General features: G+C 34.7%; 1 protein-coding gene across 2 annotated transcripts in view; it reads right to left on the bottom strand.

The window, feature by feature from the left end:
- grp (serine/threonine-protein kinase grp) overlaps positions 1–27,833 on the bottom strand; it is a 54,363-nt gene that overhangs the window by 18,770 nt on the left and 7,760 nt on the right. Inside the window, exons 3-7 of one of the 2 annotated variants that reach the window (XM_069839462.1) lie at positions 21,417–21,556; positions 16,160–16,383; positions 12,017–12,081; positions 7,753–7,878; positions 7,407–7,536 (exon numbers count right to left, since the gene is read on the bottom strand). In XM_069839462.1, the coding sequence (XP_069695563.1) occupies positions 7,407–7,536; positions 7,753–7,878; positions 12,017–12,081; positions 16,160–16,340 (502 nt within the window). In that variant the 5' untranslated portion in view covers positions 16,341–16,383; positions 21,417–21,556. The remainder of the gene's footprint in view (positions 1–7,406; positions 7,537–7,752; positions 7,879–12,016; positions 12,082–16,159; positions 16,384–21,416; positions 21,557–27,833) is intronic. The other variant, XM_069839461.1, reaches the window with a different exon arrangement.

The raw sequence follows: 27,833 nt of genomic DNA, 5'->3' as shown, positions 1-27,833 counted from the left end.
GATGTTGTTCTGTGGCTTGATTAAAGTGCTGTGGAGACTGGCAATTCTTCATATCTTCTGAAATGTTTAGTGGATGTAAAAATTTTAACTCTTAGTACCCTAGTAGAGCCTGACCGCAATTTCGTGGCACCTGTGTGAAAGACAAATTGGCATCCACTTATTTCTTTCCAAGAAACCTTAACATACTGAACAGAATTTTGAAATTCTATTAAAAATCATGAAACAGGTACCAAAATTCCTGGGTTGAATTTTTCAAATCCTACAAAATTGAGACTTAATATAACTATATATGAACTGTAAAGTGTCAAAGAGAAATGTAATTATTGTATTAAAATTTGGTTTCGTAATGCAATGTTGTTGTTTTCTAATTGACAATAAAGTCATTTGACCTCTTGCCCTCCAATATTTTTCAAAGATATTATCATGGTCAGCCAATGAAGCACAGATTTTATAATGCAATGTGATTACATAGTTTCAGATGAGCTACTGCTAGGAAGTCAAAAGGAGGATAGTAATGGCAAAGGAAGTTTCTAATAGGGGAAAGAAGCATCTTATGCGGGCCTCTGAAGAAAGAACTAAGGAAGAGACTAGTAAAGTGCTTTGCATGGCATTGTATGGAGCAGAAACATGGACATTAAGACAAAGTGAAGAGAAGCAACTAGAAACATTCTGAAATGTGGATATGGAGAAGAATGGTGTGTGAAATGGACAAACATAATAAGAAATGAAGCTGTTGGAAAGAGTGGATGAAGAAAGAAGTTGAAACTGATAAGAGAAAAAGGAATTGGTTGGGTAACTGCCTGAGAAGAAACTGTCTACTGGAGGGAATGATGAACGGGAGAAGGGTTCAGGACAGAAGAAGATATCAGATGATAGGCAACATTAAGATATATGGATCATATGCAAAGACTAAGAGGAAGGCAGAATATAGGAAAGGTTGGAGACTGCTGGATTTGCAGTGAAAGACCTGCGCTTGGGTAGAAAACTATGAAAGAATGGTTTCAAAATAAGAAAAAGTTGTGTAGATACATTAATTTGCCATAACATTTACAAATATTTCTGTAAATGAAATCATGACAGTTTTCACTTCATTAAAAAGTAGCCTACATTCTATGGATAAGTGTAAAGTTAATATTATGCAAATCTTCATTAAGCACTACAGAAAGGTATGGGAGAAAACTAGAGAGATACCAAGACTTGAAAAGACTGCCTAGAGGTGAACTGCAAGCACATTACCCATCATCACATCCCCAGCAGAACAAGTTTCAACACAATTTCCAATTGCAGTCGCCAAGATTCTATAGTATTGAAAGCTGCCTACTTAACTGGCTAGATTGTATATGCCAGGCATAAATGAAGGGAATGTTTCGGAAATGAAAAACAATGTGCTGTGCATCTATAACAAACATTATCTGAAATGCATGAAAGTACTTCAGAAACTTTCCACATTTTGTACACCACTAATATAAGTTAGTATGCTGAGACTTAACGTTGTGATGGTCTGCTGGTACAGAGTTTGCTTGCAATTTGAGAGACGCTATCGAGTATTGATCATGGCCATATCTTATTCCATTTGCACTATGAAAAAGCATAAGCATTGTGTGATTTCTGTAAGTTGAAGGTATTAATCCACGATTGCACACACTGTTAAATACAATATAACAATTTTTTATTTTCTATTACTACTTCATTACTGTTGCAGAAGTGGAGCCGTTGCTCCAACAATTCCTCTATTTTCATTGTTCCGATCATCGTACCAGGATTTAATTACAAGCCAGTTGGCAGCGTTATTATTGAAGTGGCGCACTAAGTTAGACTTTATCTAACATGGGAGTTACTGCATTAGTCTTTCCTGAAGTTCAGTTCAGTGTTCATAAAAGATTATTATTTGCATATGTGACTTCTTGAACACCAGTCACTGGTGTTTTATTCTTCATCTCTGTCCTTTATGTTGAAAACAAGTATACTCATCGCACCTGTGGCTCAAATGACAGTGTGTTGTCTTCCATCCAGATGCCTTGATTCGATCCCGAGCTAGGACGTGATGAAATATGTGGACAAAGCAGATGTTGCAGAGGGTTACTCTTGGGGTACTTCTGTTTCCCTCTATCATTCCACCAACACTCTTCACCTCCCCCTGATTTCGTCTATGATCTGCAATAGTAAAAATAGGCTGGGGTGAAGTCTTGGTGGTAGTACGGGTTCCTGATGTTGATGTAGGAGGGGCTAGGGCTCCAGACCCTTGGGCTTATCAAGCTACTTGAGTGCATATGGAATCTGGCTCCATCAGGGGCTGAGGTAGGATGGCTCATCTGTTAGCATCGGCTAATCAGGAAGTGCTTGGGGCTTATCAGGCTATTCGTCTGCAAAAGGAGACCTGGCTGTGCAAGACATTGAAGTAGGATGGCCCAACTATCAACATCGGATTCACGAATGCCATCCAGGACATCTGTTATACTTGGGCAATCGGCGCACAATGGGCAAAAGCATGTTCAAGTATAGTTTATATAATTTTATTCTGTCAAATGTTTTATTTTCCTTTCTAATAAAAGATCACTAAAATAAGGTCTGAAAATATCTGAATTTATAAATGATCATTTGTTACAGTAAAAAGAGTTGTTACAGGAATATTTGAAAAACAAATTTTCAATGCCATTTATTTTCTTTATATAAAAGTTTTTTTTTAATAATTATAATATAAAAATACATTTTATGCACATATTCAGAGCAATAAATTCCGTTATGGGGAAAAAAAAATCTTTAATTCTGAAATAATTGTCTGATTTAGCAAAAAGTGTTCTTACAAGAATATTTCAAACACAGATTTCTGTTTTGTGTATTAAAATGGTTCTATTGGTGGTAAAATGATTAAGAATGCTGTATTCAATACATTTGCATCATTAAAAACATAGATACAGTAACTAAAAAACGGAAAAATGAAGTCTGTTAGATAGAACCTAACATGGAAGATATAGAGTGACAGACAATATGCGCAGGCAATCCCAGGTTAAAGGCGATGAAATTGCGACCTATTCACGTGTTTGTAGTAACACCTGACCGAAATGAAGTTCGATTGTTATCAGCTTTGTGCCAATTCTCAGTATATGATCCCGCTGTAGTACATTCCATTTCATGTTATTTCTCATTACTTGCCAAGGCCTAATGTCACAACTATGTATTCATTTGCTTAGGAAACAGTTACTATCATCATCATACGAAGTAATTTGAAGAACTGTTACGATCTACAAAAGTTTTCTTTCCACCGTTGCTTAGGATGTCCTAACAATCTCTTTTCTGTTGGATTATAATTGAAAACTGCTTTTATGTTCTGGTGTTTGACATTTGATTAACATATTGGAGCTAAATGGTTTAATATTGATGCATGTGATCCAGAACGGGTGCCATTTCGAGCTTATTCAAGACTACTTCATTTCTTCTCCTTCCCATTTCGTATAACCTGCTGTGCGACATATGAACTTCATTTCACTAGCAGTAACCCGATTTTCATTACGTCTCCATTTCTCCCTTTTAAACTGTAGCATTTTATCAGGGAGAAGGTGGAAAATCATGCGTGTGATGAGGGTGACGTACGCACTAGAAATTAATTATCCTTTATGAGATGTTGGTCATTTGTTACTGATAATTTATATAGAAATGAAGTATAGATTAGTGACATGTTCAGAATGCAGATGTGTTACCACAAATCCATTCACATAAAATTAATACTGTACTACTGTTTAAAGTAGGTGGGCTTTCATTTGCCCATACTGTTGCATTACATGCAACTAGAACCCACATCACAAATTAGGCCTACATCTTATTGCGTGAAAATAATGCCGAAACTTGTCTAGCTCTTTAGTAACCCTCTCTATATCTCCTTTATGTGTCTAAGCATATAAACATGTACTGAACATGAACAGAAACACTTGCCACTGTGGAGATTGGCGTCTGTGTTATAGCACAACTGACTCTAAACAAGTCGCATCATTAAGACTACAAATCTCGTAGATAAAACGACTGCGTAATATATTCCATAATAATACTGTATCAAGGTTTATACACCTCCACATCGTTCTTGTATGGAAAAATATGATTAATCATAAGTTACTATAAAATTGCATTTCTTTTCAGAATCTAATACCTGTCTTCATAGCACAGATCACATACGTAGTAACTAATTTCAACACTGACTATACCAAACGCACGTGGAGAGTTTGCGCACTGCATTAAGATGACAAATCACGTCATGTATCAAGGTGGTGTAATACATTTCAAGGAAAATAGAATAGGAGGTACAGGCCAACAGAAACACCCCACACTACTAGTGATGTCATCTGCTGTCAAGGCGGGGACTTGTAACATGCCTTGTACTATGGAAACAATGCATCGAAGATATTTACGGTACTCATAAAAAGGCCATTGAGATCCCAAACAATTTTTCAATTATTGTAGGCTTTTTAGACATCGTTAAAACACTTATTTCTTCACAATGAGGATATGAAAATCATACAGAATGACACTCTAAGAAGAATATTATGCTCTAGCTGCTCTGATTAAAAATATTTTTCAGAGATACAAAAGAGTTCTTGACCTCCCAACATACAGAGTCCATATCTGTGGAAACCTTTGATTTTCGTATGCTTTAACTCCTCAAGAACATGCAAAAAGGTCACTGATGTGCAGCCAATGAGATAAGAACAAAGGTGCATGACAAGTGATGCACTCAACCAAAAACATTTTCTGATGGCATCAAAGAGGGTGAAAACAGTCGAATTACATACATTGAAAAACAGGAAGACCATGTTGAAAACTAGAACTTTTGGCAATAGCAGACTACACAGAAAAACATGTAATTTGTTAAATTAAATGGAGAAACCTTTTAGCTTCATATTTTTTTTATGCAATCCAAGATAACAGATAAAAGTGCATTTATGTAGCTGTAATTTCTAGAACAACCAAAGAAAATTCAGGACATATCTTCTACCTGACATCTTATCAGTTAGGTTAGGGCATGCATTATGTGCTTTGGATGAAGCTAGACAACAGTTTTTAATGTTTATATGGTGCAAATACCCCAATAGACCACTGTATTAAATGTGCACTTATCTAACACACCAAAACATTTTCATTTAAAACTACTTCAGGAAAGAATGTATGTTCCAGAGAACAAAAACTCTTAAAACAACCCAAAAACGTACGAAATAATAAAATAATTTCCAAGAAACATGCTGCGAATAAATGAACTATACAGGTAAAGTGCTGTATATGAAGTACATTAGTTATATTGACCAATTCTTTTCTCCTGCCAAAATTAGATAGTGAACCATTTCTACAGAGTAGCAAGGATTTTAAAATAAGTACACAAACAGTAATGTGAGAAACAATCTGAAAAATAAAGTGATCCACTAGATTCATCACTAGGGCCCGGATTTTTTTTAGGTTTTTATAAAAGCAATTTGATTATTGTACACTAGCATTTTTTAAGTTTTAAAAAATTATTTTAACTTTTTAGAAATGACAAAATTATAATTGAGACGTAAATAGACAAAAGAATTAGGACAATTTGCATCATAACATAATTATGCTAATCTTTTATTACCGGTACCTGTTAGAACAATTTCTGCTCATACATGGTATTTTCACAATACCAGTCTTACTAATAAACCGTGTATAGTTTTTATACGAGACTTATGCAGAGTTGAGACAGAAAACGTTACTAATAAACCGTGAATAAGCTATGGACGTATAAACAGGCTGTAACTATACAATGGGAATTGCTTTGCAGTAGTTATATACACGAAACCCCTTGTTTAAGCGTTGTATATAGGGAAAAAATGGCAGCCACTCTAACAGCTGTTCGTATCGACTGTCATTTTATGATGATGTTTACCTTGTAACCACAGAAGAACAAACCAAAGATCATAGAATTATTAGAATAATATTGCTGTAGCTTGTACTCTTTGACCAAATTGTAGTGTGGTAATGGATTAGAGTCAGTTGTACTATCGATATTTAACATGCCACACTAGAGCTCTCTACCGGATGCAGTAGAGAACCTCAGATATTCTATTACCTTTCGTAACGAAGTAATGACGAAACTATGACGTAGCTGTGTAACAGTTATACTGTTATATACGACGTATGTAGTGATTATTAGTAAGGAATTTACACACGACTTATAAACGAGCTACTCATTGTATAAGTATAAGGCAGTTAAACGTCTGTATATAGAGTTTTTATTAGTAAGACCATACTAGTTTAAGGTAGGCAATTCCCATTAGCACAACTATTTCACCTTTACATTTTATGTTAATGAAAAATGTATCGTGCATTTCAATGTGTGACACTAATATTCACATAAAAACAGAGTTCACATTTCTGCACTACTGTTGTACACAATTAGCCACATTTCTAAGTTTTTGGGTATGAAACCTTTTCTGCTGTCTCACAGAAAAATTTTGTAGGCTGCGAAGGGCCTTTCTATGGTGTAAGATGCCATTGACGCATATTTCACAGATGCCATTGCCCGTGATCACCAAGGTAATTCTACTGTGAACTCTTTCATCCGAATAACTGCCCTCACTGTTTTCATCAGTCTATAACCAGGATTCCTTTTCAAAATATTTACTAATTTATTAAGCACACGCTGTGCTTACAGATCCAAGTATTGCATTGATAGAATTCTGCACTGTCTCTATGATGCCAATAGCATCTTTCAGTGTCAGGGACACAGACTTCAGGCATTGAATTGCAGCTGAAAGATGCTGAAAATGCGTCCTTAAGAATGTTGTCGATTTTTACAAATAACTGGTAGCTCTACATGGATGGTAGAAAAAATATGGACTGACCTAACCTATTTTGAAAATGACGTCTTAGCCATTTTTAGGTCTTAAAGTCCCATTTAGTCCTTTTTAGGTTCAATAAGATTCACACATTACAATCTTGTGAGCGCAAAACACAAAAGTATGTTGAAATTTTATAATTAATATGCTGTGATCGTGCCAGAGAATCAGTCCCATTCTGAGGCTTATTGTATCGATTTGTAACAAGCAGTTTTTTTACGTGATGGGTTGTTAGCCCTTTGCCCAACCCCCAAGCTAGAGGACCACCCCTTATCGGCTGTCCAAGACTGCTTTTTCAATATATTTTGCAGCTATCTTCAATATCTGGAGGCAGTCTCCTCTATCTGCAACCTGAGGACGCGCCATACTGTGCTGATAGGAACCCACAATACATGGTATAATAATTAATATGCAAGAAAAAAAAATAAATAAAACCTAAGAATCCGGGCCCTATTCATTACACCACATTCACATAAAACATGCATGAAAACAGTGTAAGGAAGAACAAGTGCATTTCTTACCCATTACAAAGTACAGCCCAACAAACAAAATAAAAGAACTCACCACCAGCTAACATCGCCACAAGAATGATACCACATGACCACACATCCGCTGGTTCAGCATGGTATGCACGAATTAACACTTCTGGAGCAACATACGGTAGAGTGCCACAACGTTTCTCCAAAGCCCTTTCCTAAAACACAAATGAGATACTCGAATTCCTTCTTCCTAATTTACACAGTGGTCATGTAATGAATATTTATTGTGAATGGTTTAGATCTATTTCTGTAAAAGTAGTAGTTTTTTACTTCTAGGATGTTATAAGTTAAGAGATACAGAATCAAATGCAAATCTGTTTTCAGGGACTATGGACAACTTTCTAAATATAATGTAATGGACCAATTCTCACCTTTCCATTCATTCTGAATACAGTTGCCATTCCAAAATCACTAATTTTGAGATTATCATGATCGTCCAAAAGCAGGTTCTCTGGTTTCAAATCACGATGGGCAATGCCACAGCAATGAAGATATTCCTGAATAAAAAGCACATTTACAATGAATCAATTAATATACAGAAGTCTCGGTGATGTAGTTATTGCCAAATCTGCTTCTGAATTCAAGGTGGTAAGTTCACATCTCCGGCAACATCAATTAATTTTTGAGAAGAAAACGATAGTAAGTACAAGTCACAAGTAAAGCTGTCGACATAATATATTTATATAGCATTCGGAGATTAGAAAATACTATTGGATATACAGGTGTCTTCTTAGTGGATAATCCCTAACCCCCTTTGTAATATAATTAAAATAAGTTATTTACATATTTTCTAACATGTCTAAGATTAACAGAAGTAAATCTAAATACTGTAATTAAGCATAAACAGAAATGGAAAGATCATCTATACAGAATGGACAGCAAAAGATTACAAAGAAAGATAACACATTATCAACGTACAGGAAAAAGATAAATATGCAGACCTTTGAAAAGATGGACTTGACACCAGAACAGACCTACAAGGCTTATCCTTGAAAGGAATAAGAAGGGAAGAAATATAATTATATTAGTTTATGCTGCATTTCCAATAACCGAATAAAATGAATAGACTTGCTTGTTATTTTATGTATGTTAGAAAAATAAGTAAATAACCTATTTTAGTTATATTACAAAGAAGGTGGAAGTTCGCTAATAAAATGCCTGCAGTATTTTCTAACTCTGAACACATTATAGCAGATTTACATGTAAAATATTTATTTTTTGTCACAAATAAAAACATAAAAATAAGGATAACGTTCTTATGTCCAAGCATGTCATTATTCTGCTGGTTTAAAATTTCACTGGCCAACAGTAATTCTTTGAAGATCAAATCAAGAACTTCACACACTTTGAGATGATTATCTTTACCTTAATGCAGCCATTATAAAAGATTATCTTTTGTAGGTATTTTCAAGGCAACCTACCAAAACAAGATATCTGCCAACGAATTTTAATCCTCTACGAAAGTGAATAAATTGAATTCTTTTACTGAATTTGTATCAGTACTATCATCAGTAGCCAAGGAAAATCGTGTTTCTTGCAAAAGTTCAACTTTCTTTCTGTCTCACCTGCAATGTACTGAACTAGTGCAGAAGTTCTTGTCCTGGCACAATACTTCTGCGTTATTTTAGAATCAGTAAAATATATTGCTCTAAAAGAATATTCTACTACAGGGTCAGAAACATAACAGGATATTCTGCTCTAAAAATTATGTAAACAACAATTCGGAAATAGTGACCACTGTTTCATCATATTTAACTAAGAACGAAGAAATACATTTGTTCTTCAATTTCACTTAATCTTTTATGCATCTTTGAATAAATTTTTCTTCTAGTGATCTTGGTCACTATGACCTACAGAAAAATCACAAGCCCACAATACAAAACACACGGATTTTACTAACACATGAAGCAACTAAAAATGGTCATTCCTTTGTGTAAACATCTTGATATTTTTATAATAATTTTATCTTCTTACTATTAGACGCAGTTTGAGAACTTATACACTTCTTTTCAAAAACCAATCACTGGAATTTAAATACTGGAAATAACAATCACATATAGTGTATGTAACAGATAAAAGCAGAACAAAGTGCCGAATTTACTAGTCTTGTTCACATTTCACAAACCACGCCCATAACACCACAGATTAACCTGTTTCCTGGTTTCATACCAGCAAATGTAGCAGACAGAAATGACGATTTCACTATATATGTACCAAATGTTGCGTATAGAACCAGAAGCAAGCAGTGTTGACACAATTTCTCTAGTTTTCTATCTGCGGAATCAAGTAACTAGAAGTTATTGAACGCCATAATTTATTGTTATAAATAAATGCTTTAAAATTACTTTTTCCACCTATATTTCAAGAATCTGATGTTACATCCTTTTTCCAGGGAGGTTTGCAATTGTAAAATCATTCTCACTATTCAAAGAAATAAGCTGTCCATAAACACAATAGGAGATATCAACAAAGAGTGTCATACTTTCAAAGTACAGACCCAGAAACAAAATTCAGTGCTCAATGAGCATGTACAGTATGTTATAACTGGAACTTGGAAAATTCAGATGGCCCAAATTTTGTTTCTGGGTCTATTCAAGGAAGACAAAGTGTTGTTTAATATGATTTCTCAAATAGTGCAAATTATGGAGATGATTTAAAAGAAAAGGTGTAATGAAGTGGATTAGGGAGACAGCATGTAACTCACGTTAAGGTGAGCCTATACTATTGTGTTACAAATTTTTTTAATCAGTACGTATGCTTGCTTATGGCTTTTAAGGAATCTGGAGGTTCACATAAGCCCGCCACTGGTCCCTATCCTGTGCAAGATCAATCCAGTCTCTATCATCATATCCCACCTCCCTCAAATCCATTTTAATAATATCTTCCCATCTATGTCTCGGCCTCCTCAAAGGTCTTTTTCCCTCCAGCCTCCCAACTAACACTCTATATGTATTTTTGGATTCGCCCATACATGCTACATGCCCTGCCCATCTCAAAGATCTGGATTAATGTTGCTAATTATGTCAGGTGAAGAATACAACGTCTGCAGTTCTGCGTCGTGTAACTTTTTCCATTCTCCTGTAACTTCATCACTCTTAGTTCCAAATATTTTTCTAAGAACCTTATTCTCAAACACCTCTAATCTCTGTTCTCTCACAGTGAGAGTCCAAGTTTCACATTATACAGAATACAAATGTATGCTATTTGTCCTTTTAAGTTCTGTTAACAAAGATTACTGTTCATTAAGCAGAAATTATATTTTGAAATTGAGAACTTTTTTAATTGGAATCTAGAGAAAAAAAAAAAAAAAAGAGGTATTTTAGGGCTTTTTAAGACTACACTTGTTGGTAAAACTGTATCAACGTTTCTAGTATTCCTAATGGCTAGACTTTTCTAATAACAAGTCATCTATAGGGGGAAAAAGATAGACATTTCAAGACATTTACTGATAAAACCGGCAAAATCAACATAACTGGCAAATATATGTTGTATAAAATTCATATATTGTAATCGTAATAATATGAAATATGTATATATCTCGTGCCTATATTTTAAAAACAAGGAAAAGAATAGGCAAATAGGATAAATCCGTTCCCTAATCTTAACTAATTTAAGTCAATTTACGTTATTATTAATGTATGTATTTCTGTATTGAAAAAAGAGAAATTCTTACAGAAAAATATTTAGGTCTAAAACAGGGCTGGACACCGGGAGTGATTCCAAACTTTAAACAGGGACGCTTAATATTCATCTGTCACGGCATCAATGCTGCGCGGTGTTGGTGGGGAAGAAAGGGGTTGAAGAAAAGTCATATGACTCCCTGTGAGAGAGTAGAATCCGCTCTTGGTACCCAGCCCTGGTCTAAAACCAACTCATCAATTGTGTATATTTTTAATAATTAAAAATTTAACAATATTTATAGCATGGCCCAACCTTTCCAAATTAAATTCCTCTTGCATGATAACTAGGAAATGAACAACAAAATCATTTATCTGTAATTCAATAAATGTCACTGTTTTTGAGGAAAAAGCAATGGTGGATTATTCTGAAGGAGGAGGAGATTGAACTTTTTCTGGCAATGAAATAGAAATTCACAATGTTTTGAAGGTTTGGTTTCATGTTCAGGTGAACAAAAACCTGACATAAAAAGATCACCCTACTCAAGTGCTACGGTTGTTACAAATTGTCAATCAAGTGGATTTAGCTGTTCGTAAATACACCAATCAATAGGATACCCTTTCATCTCACATTTTTTCACCTGAAAACGAAGGTAGAACCAAGCTCCAAAAGTCGTGAATTCCTATATTCATCATCAAAAATGGAAAAAGTCCAATCAAAATTTCGAAACAGATTTATCTTATCTGTTTGGGGAACCATTCTATTTCTGAATATTCCAAAACTGTTTAACAGAGAATCTAAACAACATTGTCTTTTAGTACTGAATAAAATGAACTAGTAAATTCATAATTAACAATGCTCGAATATTTAGAATTAAATAATTTATGCAACAAATTAAAAAAAAAAACATATAAATAAATAAATCTGTTTCTTAGAATAACATGTCAGTTTTTAAAGATATATAGGTATAAATTTGGAATAGAAAAATGTACAGAAAAAATGAAGAAATTCACTCACCACTCCTGAAACAAGTTGCTTGAAATACTTCTGAGCTTCCCAGCTTGCCATACCACAATCAGGCTCTGGACAGCAATGAACAAAAACTGATGTTACTTTCCACAGTTAAATAAGTTGTTTGTGATGGAAAGGGTATCCATACATTAACAGAGATCGTCTATTATTGCCTATTCATTTGGGGGGGGGGGGGAGGGAACCTGAAGAATGTATTCTCATCACATCTCTGCATCATATTAAATATCGATTACAATACTTTTTTTTTTTTTTCAAGTAAGTTTAACTTCTGCTGCATATAATTTTTCTCGCTTGTTTAATTTAATATTATTAACGCTGGAACAATGTGACAGCCTGATCATTAAAAGTTTGATGATAAAATGCAAATTGTATCTTATTTGTTACGTAAATTAAATTACAGGGAAGAACTAGAACAGGTGAAAACTTATATCTTGGAACTATTATACACCAAAATGAACAAATAAAAGAAATATTAAACTGAACCAAGAAAACCTGTGATATTTACAATCAATTAACTTAATATTTGGAAAAAAAAGAAATACTGTCTAAAACAAAATTACAGATATACAAATCCGTTATAGAACCAACTCTGCTGTATAGAGGGGAAAGTTGGCCAGTAACAAATGAGAGAGTAAGTAATATAACAGTAACTGAAATGAAGTGCTACTGAAGAATAGTTGGAAAAACAAAGAGGACTAAAGTACGAAATGAGAGAATTAGAGATGAATTAAAACAGAAATCAGTAGAAGTTCAGAAGAAAACAACTAAAGTGGTATGGACACATGGTGTGAATGGGAGAAGAAAGAAAACTAAAGCAAGTAATGGAGGCAATGATGGAAGGGAGTAGAGGGACGGGAAGACCAAGGATTATGTATATGGATAATAGAGATGATGGCAAGGAAAAGATGGAAAGAAATTGGGGAACTGAGAAGAATGGCAAGGGATAGAGAGAAATGAAGGAAATGGATAGAAGCAGACCCGATGCTGTGAGACAAAAGGGAAAGATGAAGAATAAATTAAATTACGGTAAAACCCAGTTTCAAATGTTCCTGTTTTTAAAGAATATTCTGGTAAGTCCCAGCCAAATTATCATTAGAATAATGTAATTAATTCCTACTTTTTAAGGAAACCTGGTTAAAGGAAAATCCTGATTTTAAGAAATACTGTATGTTTCAAGTGGATTTTGTGATATGATGCCCACAATATCAACTTGACTTTCAATAATCAATAGTACTGGCATATTCGATAGCACATCTTGATAGTAATGCGGTGCCATGCAGCAGCATTATTCTTTATAGTCTTCATTGGTTTGTTCTCCCAAGTTGTGTGGATCCTGTTTCCAAATATTTTTTTTGTTAGTTTATGCTATGTATGCATTGTTATAATGGCGACTAAGTGGAAGAAATTAACTATCAGACAAAGTGAAAATAATAAGGGATGTAGAGGCTAAATCTCAAATAACACTATTGCATATGGCAAAAAGAACATGGTTTGCCAACTGTTTTATTATGGGGAATAATGAGGAAGTAAGAAGAAAAATCTTCAATGCCGAGTTTCAGTATAGTTTGGATTGAACCAAACAGAAAAACAATCCTGCCACACTATTTTAAGAGTTAGGAAATATTACAATGACATTTATTCTAAATAATTATAGGCCTAATTAAATGATTATAACGTTTGATATATAACACACATGTTATTACTAGTTATTTTAGCATTTCCTTCCCATTTTATGTAAACTTTCTTTTGAAGGGGGGGGGGGAGTAATTCCTTAGAGATTTGTTAAAAAAAGGTTAAAAATTGCAATATTTTCTGATATTCACAAGGATAATCGCAAAGAGGACAAACAGTATTTTAATTTAACTCATATCATGTTGCAAGTTTTGAAGAGTATAATCCGGGTCAGCTTACTTCACACCCTAAGGGTGAAATCCAACCATTTTTCCCCCCTTATTACATATGCTAGTGGATTGTGGTGATTTTCTAGTTTGCAGGTTGAATTTTCTTTTGCCAACTTCGTTTCGAATTTCTATACTGACAAATACTACGAATGGTAGTGATTTTGTAACCAGTATCACAGTCTAGTATATACAGTCGCGGAGCTCAATACGTAGTAAATATGCAAACATTACATAGTTGCTCACCACTAGGATCGCTAATATCGCCTCATTACAGGCAATGCAAAATAGTACCGTCACAGTCTATTGTTTCTAGTACCCTCAAAACTCAAGCTTCGTGACTGTATATAGTAGACTGTGCTAGTATGTTGCCAGTTGAGACAAATATCGACAATATTGGTCGGTACTGGAGTTCCATGAAATTTGAACATACTAATAATTAATTAATATCAGTATTAATATTAATACATAATAGTAATAATGTGTTGCATTGTGGTTATAATTCAAGACTATAGTGAAGTAAGTTTTTGGAGTAAGTACTAATAATTTCATGTGGTCAAACAAAATACATTTTTAGGTTAGGTCTCGCGAGTCAATTGTTTAGTCAAACCAATGAAATTCGTATTGCCAGACAAAATACTTGACATGTTGATTCCTTTCTTGTATAGTTTGCCTACGAAAATGTTACAAATTATTGAATTATTTAGAATAACCTTCCAACATAAAGTACGGTAAGTAATTAAGTCATTTAGTACGAAGTTTCGTGTGATATCTAGTAACAGTGGGCAACATTGACAAGACAGCAATATTTGCTGTTTAGGAACTGTTCTTATGTGACCCTCACTATAGATTCCATAAGCAATGTGAGACCATGCCTTATTACTATATGGCTATGAAAAGGGAGCAGTTAAAGCTAGCTCTAACGTCTCCCTTTTCATAGCCCTATAACTTACTTACTGGCTTTTAAGGAACCCGGAGGTTCATTGCCGCCCTCACATAAGCCCGCCATTGGTCCCTATCCTGAGCAAGATTAATCTAGTCTCTATCATCATATCCCACTTCCCTCAAATCCATTTTAATATTATCCTCTCATCTACGTCTCAGCCTTCCTAAAGGTCTTTTTCCCTCAGGCCTCCCAACTAACAATCTATATGCATTTCTGGATTCGCCCATATGTGCTACATGCCCTGCCCATCTCAAACGTCTGGATTTAATGTTCCTAATTAATTATGTAAGGTAAGAATACAATGCGTGCAGTTCTGTGTTGGTAACTTTCTCCATTCTCCTGTAAATTCATCCCTCTTAGCCCCAAATATTTTCCTAAGCTCCTTATTCTCAAACACCCTTAACCTATGTTCCTCTCTCAAAGTGAGAGTCCAAGTTTCACAATCATAAAGAACAACTGGTAATATAACTGTTTTATAAATTCTAACTTTCAGATTTTTTGACAGCAGACTAGATGATAAAAGCTTCTCAACCGAATAATAACAGGCATTTCCCATATTTATTCTGTGTTTAATTTCCTCCCGAGTATCATTTGTATTTGCTACTGTTGCTCCAAGATATTTGAACTTCTCCACCTCTTCAAAAGATAAATTTCCAATTCCCTACTTATTACACAAGAGGGAAAACCAAGTTAACAGACTGTAACTAGTCCTAAATTCTAGGTTCTCCCATGAAGTCTCAGCATTATCTAGGTCTCTGTTCCAATAAAGCAATTAAATAAAAAAAAAGAAAGAGCACGTGATAGTGAGTGACCGTAAGGTTTTAAATTGCAAATGCCTGTTTGAGTTTTTTTTAGCTTGTAGAACTCTTTTATAGAACTCGAAATATTATGCCCCTAAATGTAGCATATACTGTAGCATAACTGCAATAACAGGACTTTTGCACGAAGAAACTGAATCACAGCAGCACAAACTTCACAGATGGCAGGATTATGGACTGTACTGCTCAATTTCAATCAATAGTTGACACTAAATAATCACACAAGCTCATACAAGGCTTCATAATGATTCACTTCAATGGAGTGATGTGGAAAATGAAAATGAGACAGCTGGGAGTAAGACGGTGGAGAAACAAGGCTTTGGATCGAGACATATGGGCATCTATCACAAAGGAAGCCAAGGCTAAACTTAAAGGGTCGTAGAGCTATGGGATGATGATGAGTGGTCATGCACAAGTCTACTCAAAACTCGTTATTAAAAAAAATAATAAAAGTAACATAGCTTACCTATTCTATCAAAGAGTTCTCCCCCTGCTGCATATTCGAGGAAGATGTACTCCACACTGCCTTCACGACGTTGACCATAATACCGTATGATGTGAGGATCTGTCAACATCCGATGGATGCATACTTCCTTGCGAATGCTGGTACGTGCATCTGGGTGTTTCTCCAAGTCTATAACTTTCATAGCAACTGCCTCACCAGAGCTTCTATTTATCAACAGCTTCACTCTGTGAATGAAATCCAAAGTCAACTGCATTAAAGAAATTCTTCTTAAACAATATGCATAAATTCAGCCATTTTAATAGCATTTACAGCACAAATATTTTCACATAACAATTTGCATATTATTATTATTATTATTGTTGTAGTATCAGTAGCAGTGGCAGTAGTAATAGCAGTAACAGTAACAGCAGATGATGTATGGTATTGGTATCAGTAGCGGTGGAGGTGTTTATAGTGAAAGTAGTGGCGACAACAGTACTAGCACAGTCTAATAAATACAGTCATGAAGCTCAATACATAGTAAATATGCATCCATAGATAGCTGCTAACCACTATGATCGCTAATGTCGCCTCATTACAGACAATGCGAAATAGTACTGGCACAGTCTATTGTTCCTAGCAACCTTACAACTCAAGCTTCGTGACTGTATATACTAGTATACTTCTCACCTGAATGTTATAACGTTACAAAATAAAGCGAAAAAAAAAAAAAAAAAATCATATAAATTAGGATACGGGATTAGCAAATCTCAAGGCACCAGCATTTGCTTATGATTTGGTGCTAACAACAGATACACAGTAGAAATGCAAGCAAATCTAAATGAATTGGAAAGAGAGGTATGAAGGATACCATATGCAATTAACAAGGCCCACAACCGTACCCTCTTAAATTTTAATGACACCTATACTTGCTATGAACACTTAGAAATGAAAATTTACAAAGTTTTGAATCCTCTAGATAATTATCACAAAAGTTACTGACACAGAAACTGAAATATTAAAAGTGACGAAATTCGCAGGTCCAGTTCTAGTGTTCGTTGATGCTCCAGAAAAGAAAAGAATCTACATACAAATTTAAAAGTTTGAAAAACATGTAAGTCCATAAATATATTACAAGTTGAAAGTTTTAAGTTGGAACCTAACAAAATATCCCTAAGGTTATTATTTGTTTTGTTAAGTGATGTGTTCACTATACAATAACAATTACTCAAATGAACGTAGTCACTGGGTGTGACAGCCACTCAAAATTTTGACTGTATTTCCCTACATCATCCTTATGAAAGAAATTCTGTTTATATGCCACTGGAATTGTTTTAGTGAATACTGTTTAATTTATAAAAAGAAGAAGAGTTATATTTTATTTATAGTGGGCTGTGTGTGAAAAAAGAATAAATGTAATTCTCTCTACAAATGGAAGCACAATTCAGAGCAAGATTTGAAGTTTTGCAAAAAAGCCTTATATCCAGTTCATGTTTGCGTCTAGTCTCTGTAGAACTAAGTTTGTTTTACATATGTTCAATATTTCCCCTTCCTTATGTTTGATGCCTTTCTCCTCTCCTGCACCTTTATGCTTTAGCTGCATAAGAATGTTAGGAACATATCTTGCGAAGATGTGAATAGTAAATGAGTACTGGCAATTATTGTATTTAATATGACTACTAACATTCACAAAAATATACGTATAGTATAAGTAAATTACACAAAATTTCTCTTTAAAAATACATATGTTCATACTACTGATTACTAACTTGCAATATTCAAATATGAGAAATGAAACCAAGACATTATAAACTTCGTCTTATTCTATATTATGAGAAACTAGTCACAAGATATGTGCTCAAATTCTTAAGTAGTTTAAACATGAAGAGATGGAAGAGGACAGCAAATATTTTCATAACATGATCAAACAAACACGACAGGCCACCTCCTGCAGAGTGAACATCAGTGAATATCGAATTCGGAAAACTCAAACTTGAAAGTTAGTACTATAGACTATTCTAGGTAAAAAAAAAAGTTCATATAAATGTGTGTTCAATTTTCAATAGGTGTGGAGATACAACAGTTTAAATGTTATGCATAGCAAGTGTTATAAGTGGCAAGAACAAAAGACAAATGACTTCATGATTATTTTAATACTTATTTACATTGTATCAATACATTTCAAAGACAAAAATCGACAGGAGTAAAGTCTGGGGACCTTGGTGGCCAATGTATGTGATCATCGTAGCCGATTCATTGTTCGGGAATGTGAGATTTAGATGATGTGTCAACTGACGGCAAAAATGTACATGAGCTCCATTATGCTGTAAGAACATGCCCATTCTTGTGGCCAAGAGAACCTCCTGCAACAATAATTGGAGCTCTTATTTCAGAAAGGCTAAACAGTTGCACCCTGTAAGACGATTCTCTAACACAGCAGACCTAATCAACTGATTGTTGATCACACCGCACCACTCATCCACAGAGAAACAACGTTGATAATTTGTTCCTACAGTATGTATAATGTGGATTTTCATCAGACAACCAATGTGAGTTATTAGTGTTAAAACTATCACAAGTGAAATTAGCTTCATCAGTGACAGGTATTAAAACAACTTATCAGCAATTACTCACAGACAAAATGCCTATTGTCTAGCTCAGCGATTCCCAACATGTGGTCCAGGGACTCTTGTGGGTCTACAAATGATTTGAAAGGGGTCTGTGGAACCAAGGTGTGTTTTCAAACAGTATTTTAACTAAGCTTAACTATATCACATTCTCTGATTTTTATCAGCTTGCTAGAATATTTCTGTTAATCTCACATGTTTGAAGCATATAGTTTAACAGAAATGAGTTTTTTTGGGGACTTCTCTTGGCTTGCAAGTCTTTCATACCGATTCGATATTTTTAGGTTTTTTTTTATTCTACTCTTCAGGGTCTAGCTTTAACTGTGTTCATCATTCAAAATAAGACTGAAAGAACGATAAGAATTTAAACTTGTGGTCATGCTGAGTTATCAATCGAGAATTCGATTCCCTACTCTTCTATCATCTCGTTTCTCCTCTCTCCCACCTCGACATCAGCCGAAGGGACACAATAGAGGTACGCACACGACATGTTTTTAGAATGTCCAAGAACCTGTTTTTATTGTACATTTGCAAAATCACAAAATTCTTGCAAACTTGGCACACAGACACTATATATGTATGTGAAAATATCTTACACATGACAGCTTTAATATCCACCAGTAACAAGTCAGGTTTCACTGTATGGCATTACCAGCTGCCTGTGAATATATTCCTCTCAACATTCTCTGTGTAAGGTAGGACAACCTTCTTTCTTCTAAAATTTTGATGGGATAACCTTTAATCAAAATAAAAACACCTTATGTCATTATTTAGAGCTATAACAATTCCATATCCTATGAAGAAGCACACAGGTTTTTATAAATATTTTAAATTTTATTAATGTTAACAAAAAAACCTTGGGGGGGGGGGGGAAGGTTTCAGTTTACTCGTATTTACAGTCACATCTCTTTGCTCCTGCCAAACATGTTCATAAGCTGAGAATACTCATACTTCACAAGTTTATTCGTTATTTCAACACAGGCTTCGCAATAGGGATATCTTATGCGAAGGTTTACCATTAGATGGCAGGAGCATTCCATGCAGCACAGGGTTATATTACGTCATATGCTAAAGTTCATTACGTTCTTCCGCTTGTTGGTTTTCTGTGCACGTCAAAATTATATTTATAATTATTTTGTATAACCTAGTATAATTTAATATAATTCAGTATTTTTTTACCTCATAATATAGTTTAATTTACAATAAATAATAGCGTAAACTTGTATAATACTGAGCTATTCCCCGTAAGAGATGGATGGGAAATCTGCAGTATCCAGAATATAGATAAGAGTAAATTGAATGTTCATGAATCTAAACGAGAACTTTGAGAACGAGGTGTACGGAGAAAAAAAAAAAGGGGATCTTTGTCCAATGTGAATATTGCCTCTTTAACCATAAGTATTGTAAGTAGGTACCATACGCAATAAACAGGAAATGCAGCCACCAATGTCTTTTTTTTATATAGAGAAGGGACTATGGGGCTTGAATTCCTCGTACTCTTTTTCTCTCTAATTGCAGAAAGAACAAATATAATTTTTAATAGGATGATATAATATGATCGCAGTAGTATCACGATTATTTGTGCGTTTTGTAGGTTAAGGATGTGCAGTTTTTAATACTGTGTATGATTTTGAAAATTTGAAGTTAAAACATGGTTTGAATAAATTACAAAGACTATGTTATTTATAGGCCCATATATATATATTTTTTTCACTACGGATCGTCCGACCTAGACAATAAGTATTCCAGTTCATCGAAAGGTTACTGTAGGCCAAGTATTGTTCCATTGTAAAATGCAGTCAAACTTCGAAGACTCCTACAAGTACTGAATACAATCTAAGCTAACATAGCTTGCTGTCGAGGTTGCATATGTTTTTATTATAATTTTTTTCTTTGCCCTCTTTCAAAATGAAACTGTATCCAGCAATTCCTTATTTGAAGTAGTTCTTTTTGTTTAATAGGCGCAATTTAATTAGTTATATTTTTTTAAGTTGAAAGCATATATTCAGAATCTTTCGAGACTTGACTGAAGGCAAAAGGCTTTCCCCGGTTTTTACATATAGGAACACAACAAATATGTAGCATTTTGAGTTGTTTTAAGAGAATTTAACATACTAATACACTACGTAAATCCTCAATGATTATATATTGGAAAACAAATGCACATGCAAAGCGCATCCCTAGAAGTACACGTGCGATATCTGTTGGAGATAGTTCAGGATATCCCTATTAGGTGATCCAATGTTGACTGAGAAGATGAACTAGAAGTAGCAACGTTAGTAGATTTAGACACTTTGGAAAAGATGAACATATTTAAGATGATACTCGAGATTACTCATGATTCCACTACAGACTTCCACAAGGCAGTTGTTTCCTTCACCACATGATAATTTTTAATCAGTTCGATTAAAACACATTTGATAGGTTAAGCGAATTTTAAAATTAGTTATTCCTTTCAATTGATTAAACAGGCAGCTCTACTAATGACATTACCAGCTATCTGTGAATTCCTCTCAACGACAGTCTGTTTAATTTACGAACAAGAACTTTTAAAGAATTTACCCCTGTTGCTTAATGTCGCTCTAAGCAAGTTGATTTTTAAAAAGTGTCATAAAAATAATAAATCACATTATCCGAGGTGTCGTACTAACCATGGTTGCTATAACCAGTTCAACTGTACTTCATTCCGACTAATGATGCTTGCATTCATAGACTTTAAAAGGATTGGCTCTGCCAACCATGTGGTCACTGCATAACAGACACATACAGTAGACAACATCAGACCAAAACCCTGGAAACAAACATCCAAACAGAACCGATTGAACCATACTGTATTACATCATCAATCATGTGTCCCTTGCATCTGTCACACATCATCTTTGCATGTTAAGATTTTTACCTTGCAATTTAGAAGAATTGAAATTTCTCTCAGAAGCCCCTAAAACTAAACCCCTTTGTGTAAATTAAAAACTTTCAAGCAGAAGCCAATTATGCCTAGATGCAGGCAGAGAATATTTCCAGTTACTTGTTAATTCAGTAGATAATTTAATGTACAGTAGAACCTCTAATATCCATCACCCTATTAACCGATCAGCGTATTATCCAACTTCTCTCTCTCTCTCTCTCTCTCTCTTTTTGCCACATAACAAAATATGAAGTCCTGTACATTGTTAGTAAGTATTTTTTTCTAAAGAGGGTTATTAGTTATTACAAACCTTTACTATCAGATAGTACGTAGTAGGAATGAAGCAGCTGGCAATAGTCACTACCTGCTTTCAAGGAAATGACCCCAAGAACTTTCACACAATTGCAAGGCCATGCACTATTCCATCCTTATTTTTATGTTCTGAGTGGCTGTACTATTTAACTTCTATGCAAAATGTCTTCCATAAGTGTCAAAAGATAACGTGTTGTGCGAAGTATAGAAAAATGTGCAAATAATTCAGAGGTTTGGCAAAAGAGAAACTGTGGCTCATGTCACATCAGGATATGAGATTTAATAAAAAAAAATTTGAAGTAGGAGTATCTAAATCTACAACTTGGGACCTCTACTGTTCCTATCTTTCTGCAGACAACCATCACAGGTTTCCTTGACCCTTAAAACCAGTCATTAAAAACTGAACTTCTGATCCACTAACTAACATGTTAAACAAATATCACGGAGAATATTATAGAACTGTAGACCTAAGTATTATGCACTTAATTTATTAAAATCTTTTATATTATGGATTATCAGATTTTTCGATTAATCGTTCAGTCCATCCCCTTCATTACACGAATAATATAGGTTCTACTGCTTACAAAAAACGCAACTTCGCCTATTTTTCTACTAATAGTTATTCCATCATGTTCAAGTGGAGTGACAGTTGTTACTTGTAAGTCGCCTAGTTTATGTAACTATTGCATTTTAAGCACAAAGCTAGATGTAACACTTCAAAGGTAGCTACTATTTCCAATAGTTGGACAATGTGCCAGTTGATACTTGCAATATCACAAACTGTCAGCCATTCTTATCGCAATCCCTTCTTCACTGATAGTAACAACATATTGCCAATCTAAAGCACTGAAGCCTGATAATTTTGGCCCCAAGAACAGTGACTAATCAAGTCGTCCAGAGGCAAATATTAATTTGGATAGGTTAGTATAATGCCCTTCATATTCTCGGTAACCAAGAACGTCCCAAGGCATTTACACCTAGAGCCATCCAGTTCTGAAAATTGGCAGATGTCAAGCAATATTTCCTTTCTTACCACAAAGCCTACACCTATGATTTATAAGTGTCTTCTTAAGGAACAGTGACCAATTAATATTCCTGTCAGCATATTTTACTCCCATTTGCAGCCAATAGATATTAAACGAGAAATTCTGCCTGTTTCATGACTGACTCTTTATTCACTACAAATCCTCTGAACTTTCTCACATGTATTAAGGTCTTTCTGTGCTAAATTATCCAGCATTTACACGTAATTCTCTGTAGAGTTCTGACCTTATAAGATCAATTATGGTACAATGAGGGATATAATAGTTGAATGGCTCAATAAGTAGGTATGAAAGGTATGAACTGTATAAAAAAAACTCTCAGATTAAGTAAAATTTTGGCTTCGGAGTTTTGTAAGCGTGTATTAAATAAATACTGACATATGTGTTTAAAATTATTTAATTACAAGTGTTAAATAACAAACACTGGTACTTGGGTATCGTTCAGTCACATATCCATGCTTAAAAGCATGAATGGATATAGTTGGAGCTATAATACTATCAATACATTTAGTTTCTAATTTGAGTAGAAACATAATCTAGCACAGAAATATTACAAAATAAATCAATAGTACTTGGATTTTTATTTTACTAGTACACACTGCATAAACATACATAGGCTCTACAAGTGAAATCTGAAATTAATTTTCCTACAATAAAGAACTGCTATAATAAAGAACAAATGTACAGTATCAAAATAAACTAACACAGTCGTATCAGAATAATTGTGAACATAAATCCACTGATAATAATGATAATGACAACTACATTTAGTAGGCCTATTCTAATCCTTTGAATCCCCACTTCTCCTGTAATTCTGAAATTGAAAATAGATCTTTTTCGAGATTCATTTGGGGGTCTTCAGTTTATCATGCTTTCCTTTGTATAAAATAAAATGTCTTCCACTTCTGGCCAAATCCAGTAATTGCTGCTTCTTGCCGTACATGAAGCAATAGCTCCATTGTTCTTCATTTCCATAACTTTCCCTGGCCACAATTCCTCCTCGTAAGTAAATACCACATAACTACATGCCTTTAGCATTAATTTAACAGTTTTCGTCTTCTTTTCCACATCTGACTCACTGTCTGTAGATATGGAGAGAACATCAGAAACATCAGAATCTGTACTCAATTCAATTTCTGACTTCTAGCCATGAGGTTGAACATTTTTCAGGCAAAGTCCCTAACCTCTGCCAGCATAATTACGTGAAAGTAAACACTATATAGTGAGGTTTAATTGTACAAACAATCATATATCTATAGCTTACAAGTTCTACAGAGGAGTGATTAATAAAACAGTTCTACAGAGGAGTGATTAATAAAACAGTTCTACAGAGGAGTGATTAATAAAACAAACACAAATTGAATGAATTCGGGTCTTCACACATTCAATATAACAATGCACACTGACTTCGATAAGCATCCATATCATTGCCAAGTGTAATGGTAGTTGGCATGGGGAACATAATTACATCACAGTGGTGCCTCAAATGGCAAACACCAAACTCCTTGGGGGACTAAGTAATACATAATGCGTTTTGGACCACAGTTGGGTGCTTGGTTATGAGAAATGATGGTACTTCATGCATGATGGTGCTCCCCCACATTTCAGTCTTCGTGTATGTAGACACCTTAATGCACGTTATCCTGGCCGATGGAAAGAGCGAGGTGGACCACTTGCTTGTCCCCCACGCTCACCACATCTCAACCCACTGGACTTCTACCTTTGAGAACACATGAAGATGCTTGTGTATTAGACCTCTGTGAATGATGTAGAAGCCCTTCATCAGCCAATTCCACAATGCTGTCAGGCAATTCGAGCTATGCCAGGCATTTGGAAGAATGTCTGGGTGTCAATGAGATGACAAGCTGTGGCCTGTATTCAGGCAGGACATTTTGAACAGTTCATCTAGTATACAGACTACATTATTAATATTAAACTAATTCCAACAAACAAACATACTTTAGTATACTTGTAATCCCTGGCAACCAAGCATTTCCAGACCCATGTTGATATAACCTTTTTTTCTTCTCTACATATGAGGAATCCATAAGTGAAGTTTCCCCACATTTTCGATACACTCTGTATAGCTTTGTTTTATTGGAAGTTATTCAGTTACTCTGATTTCACTGCCTTTTAAAAGTTAACAATACGTAATTTAAATATTGTGCAGCAATTTGTGACACTGCTAGTCTTTCAACAGCAACATTATTCATGAAGATTAGTGAAATGGGTCTTGTTTATAATGACAAATTTCACTGACAAGACTGTGCTAGCAAATAAATTTCCATGATTAGTGAGTGAAATTGATTGAATTACATGGTAACACAGTATAATATTTGCAATTTCCAAAAACAATGTTTTCATCACAAACTTGCAACAAGATCTGTTACTTATGCATGAGCACAAGACCATGGGAGAAGCTTGAAACAGACAACTACAACTGCAGGTGAACGAGAGAAAAACGCTTCAATTTGAAAAATTCTATGTCAAAGAATAAATTCTGTGCCTTTCATTTAACACCTTCATGGTATTCAACATCACATACAATTTTTGGGTTTTTGCATGTCGAAATTATACAAACATTCAACACTTTTTGTTTGCTGCAATGTATAATCTCCAGTAGTGAATGCAAGAAAAGAGGAATCATTACCAAAGCTTTTCTTTTCTTCCCTTCCCTGATGATGAAACTAACACACAACTTCAGAAACATACGTGATAATATGCAAATCTGGCTTTCAGGTAGTAGCTCCCTGTGAAGCAGGTTTGAATAATTTCAAGGGAAAAATTGTTCCGGGGCTGGGTATCAACTCTGGGATCCTTCACTTAGTGCACGAATGCTCTACTGACTGAGCTATCCAGGAACTATACACGACACTGTCACAATTTTTCCCTTTATATATGGTAATATATGTTACCCATCAAAACAATGTCGATAAAATATAAAAACCATATTTTCAAAGTTAGAGTGCATTTATGAGTATTTAGGGTTAAGAAGTGACAGTCAAGCAATAAAAAATTTATCTGTATGTTTGACTTTTGTGGTATATGGCTCTCCGAGTGACCAGAGATCCATATGCTTCTAAGATACCATTACAATGTTTTTTTCGTAATCTGTGACAGTGGATTTCCCGCTAGTTGAGATTCATGTAAATAGTAGATTTTATTATTTTACTCAAAGTTAGATCACATCATTGAGTCTTTTGGTTGACCATCAAAGAGGAGGCAGAAACCCAAAATGTGTGGTTGGTATGACAGTTGTCGATGGACGATTTTTTGGGGAGAATTTTCAAAAGAGTCATTGTTGAATATTGAAAAATTATTATTAATTTTTCTTGTTAAAAGATTATGTATTATCTGATAAATGTCTTTGTGCAAAGTGTAGAACAAGCGAATTTTAGTAAAGTTGAGGATCAGTCACAGGGAAGGTTTGGTTTGTTAAAGCTTTTGGTATGCCTTGCATATACTTTTGGTAGTTTGGTAGATAAAAAGCGAATTTTCAGAAGGACGAGGATCAGTGACAGGTTAGGTTTGGTTTGTTCAGACTTATGGCATGCTGTCTGATAAGTAAGCAGAAAGCGAGTTGTCGTAAGTTCTAGGATTAGTGACAGGTTAGATTTGATTTGTTGAGGCTTTTGGTATATGTTGCACATACTTTCTTCAATACGAAAATTGGAAAAAGGAAGTATAATTGTGAAATGTTTGTGAAAAGTAGGTTACTTTGTATTTTTTTAGTAAAATTATCTATTTTAGCATTTTTTTTATTCGGAATTTTGTAATATTTAGTTTAGTTCTAGAAATTTAAACTATCTTTTCTACCATTTGTCAGTAATTTTCGTTTTTGAAAAACCATAAAATATGACCATTTATTAAAGAAAAAATTCAGGTAATTATCTACAAGTATTGGTTTTGGTTTTTTTTATGAAATTAATATTTTAAAAATCTTCTGATTATTATTCCTAATGTGGAAACAGAAAAAGTGAGCAGAAAATAATCGCAGTTTAGATTTATTATATTTACATGCTTACAGATATCGGCCGATTGGAAGTGGTGGTCAGCTATTTTGTGTTTGATGTTTATAACAGGACATGAACTCTTTGGTTCTGGCACATGCGCTGACCTCTCATGTTGTGCCAGTGCGATCCTTACGTGAATTTATTTTCGCATGTACATTCCAGATCAAATCAAGCAGTTCCCTTCATGCTCTGATTACACATCTTGCATATACGAAGGTTAGGTTTGGTTAGTTTAGGTTTTTTATTAAAGTCTGCGCAAGATCCTGTTGTGAGCCGCACGTGTATAAATCGATGTTCGATTGATGTCACATTAATTCGATGTTCAATTCTTTTTTTGCCTCCATCACTTAGCAATTAGTTCTGGTGATGGAAGGAACATATAGTTCTAAGTCTCATGATGGTGGTTTGTATTTACGGATGTCGGATATTTAGAAGAGTTAATATTGGGGACATTAAGCCTTGCAGCTATTCAACAGGAATAGGCTACGTGCCAACACTGGGTTTCCCCTTCTCCCTTCCCCATCATCTTTACCCATTCCCTATACTACACTTACACATACACTCACCATAATATATAGATACACATCATGCAGAACATGGACCGCCGAAATGTTGTGCAACTTGAAAATGGGTCACAGTCCTGCCATCTATCCACAGTATGCAGAACCCGAATCACGCAAGTGAAGTGGGTAGGCATTAGATACATGTTGAAAAGGGCACATCCAGATCATCGTGAAATGTATCCACGTCTTCATTAATGTGAGGTGACAGTAGTTCGCTATTTACTGAACTGTT

This window comes from Periplaneta americana, chromosome 11, assembly GCF_040183065.1.
Source record: "Periplaneta americana isolate PAMFEO1 chromosome 11, P.americana_PAMFEO1_priV1, whole genome shotgun sequence".
Classification (NCBI taxonomy): Eukaryota; Metazoa; Arthropoda; class Insecta; order Blattodea; family Blattidae; genus Periplaneta; species Periplaneta americana.
This window is presented reverse-complemented; position numbering and strand designations above follow the sequence as displayed.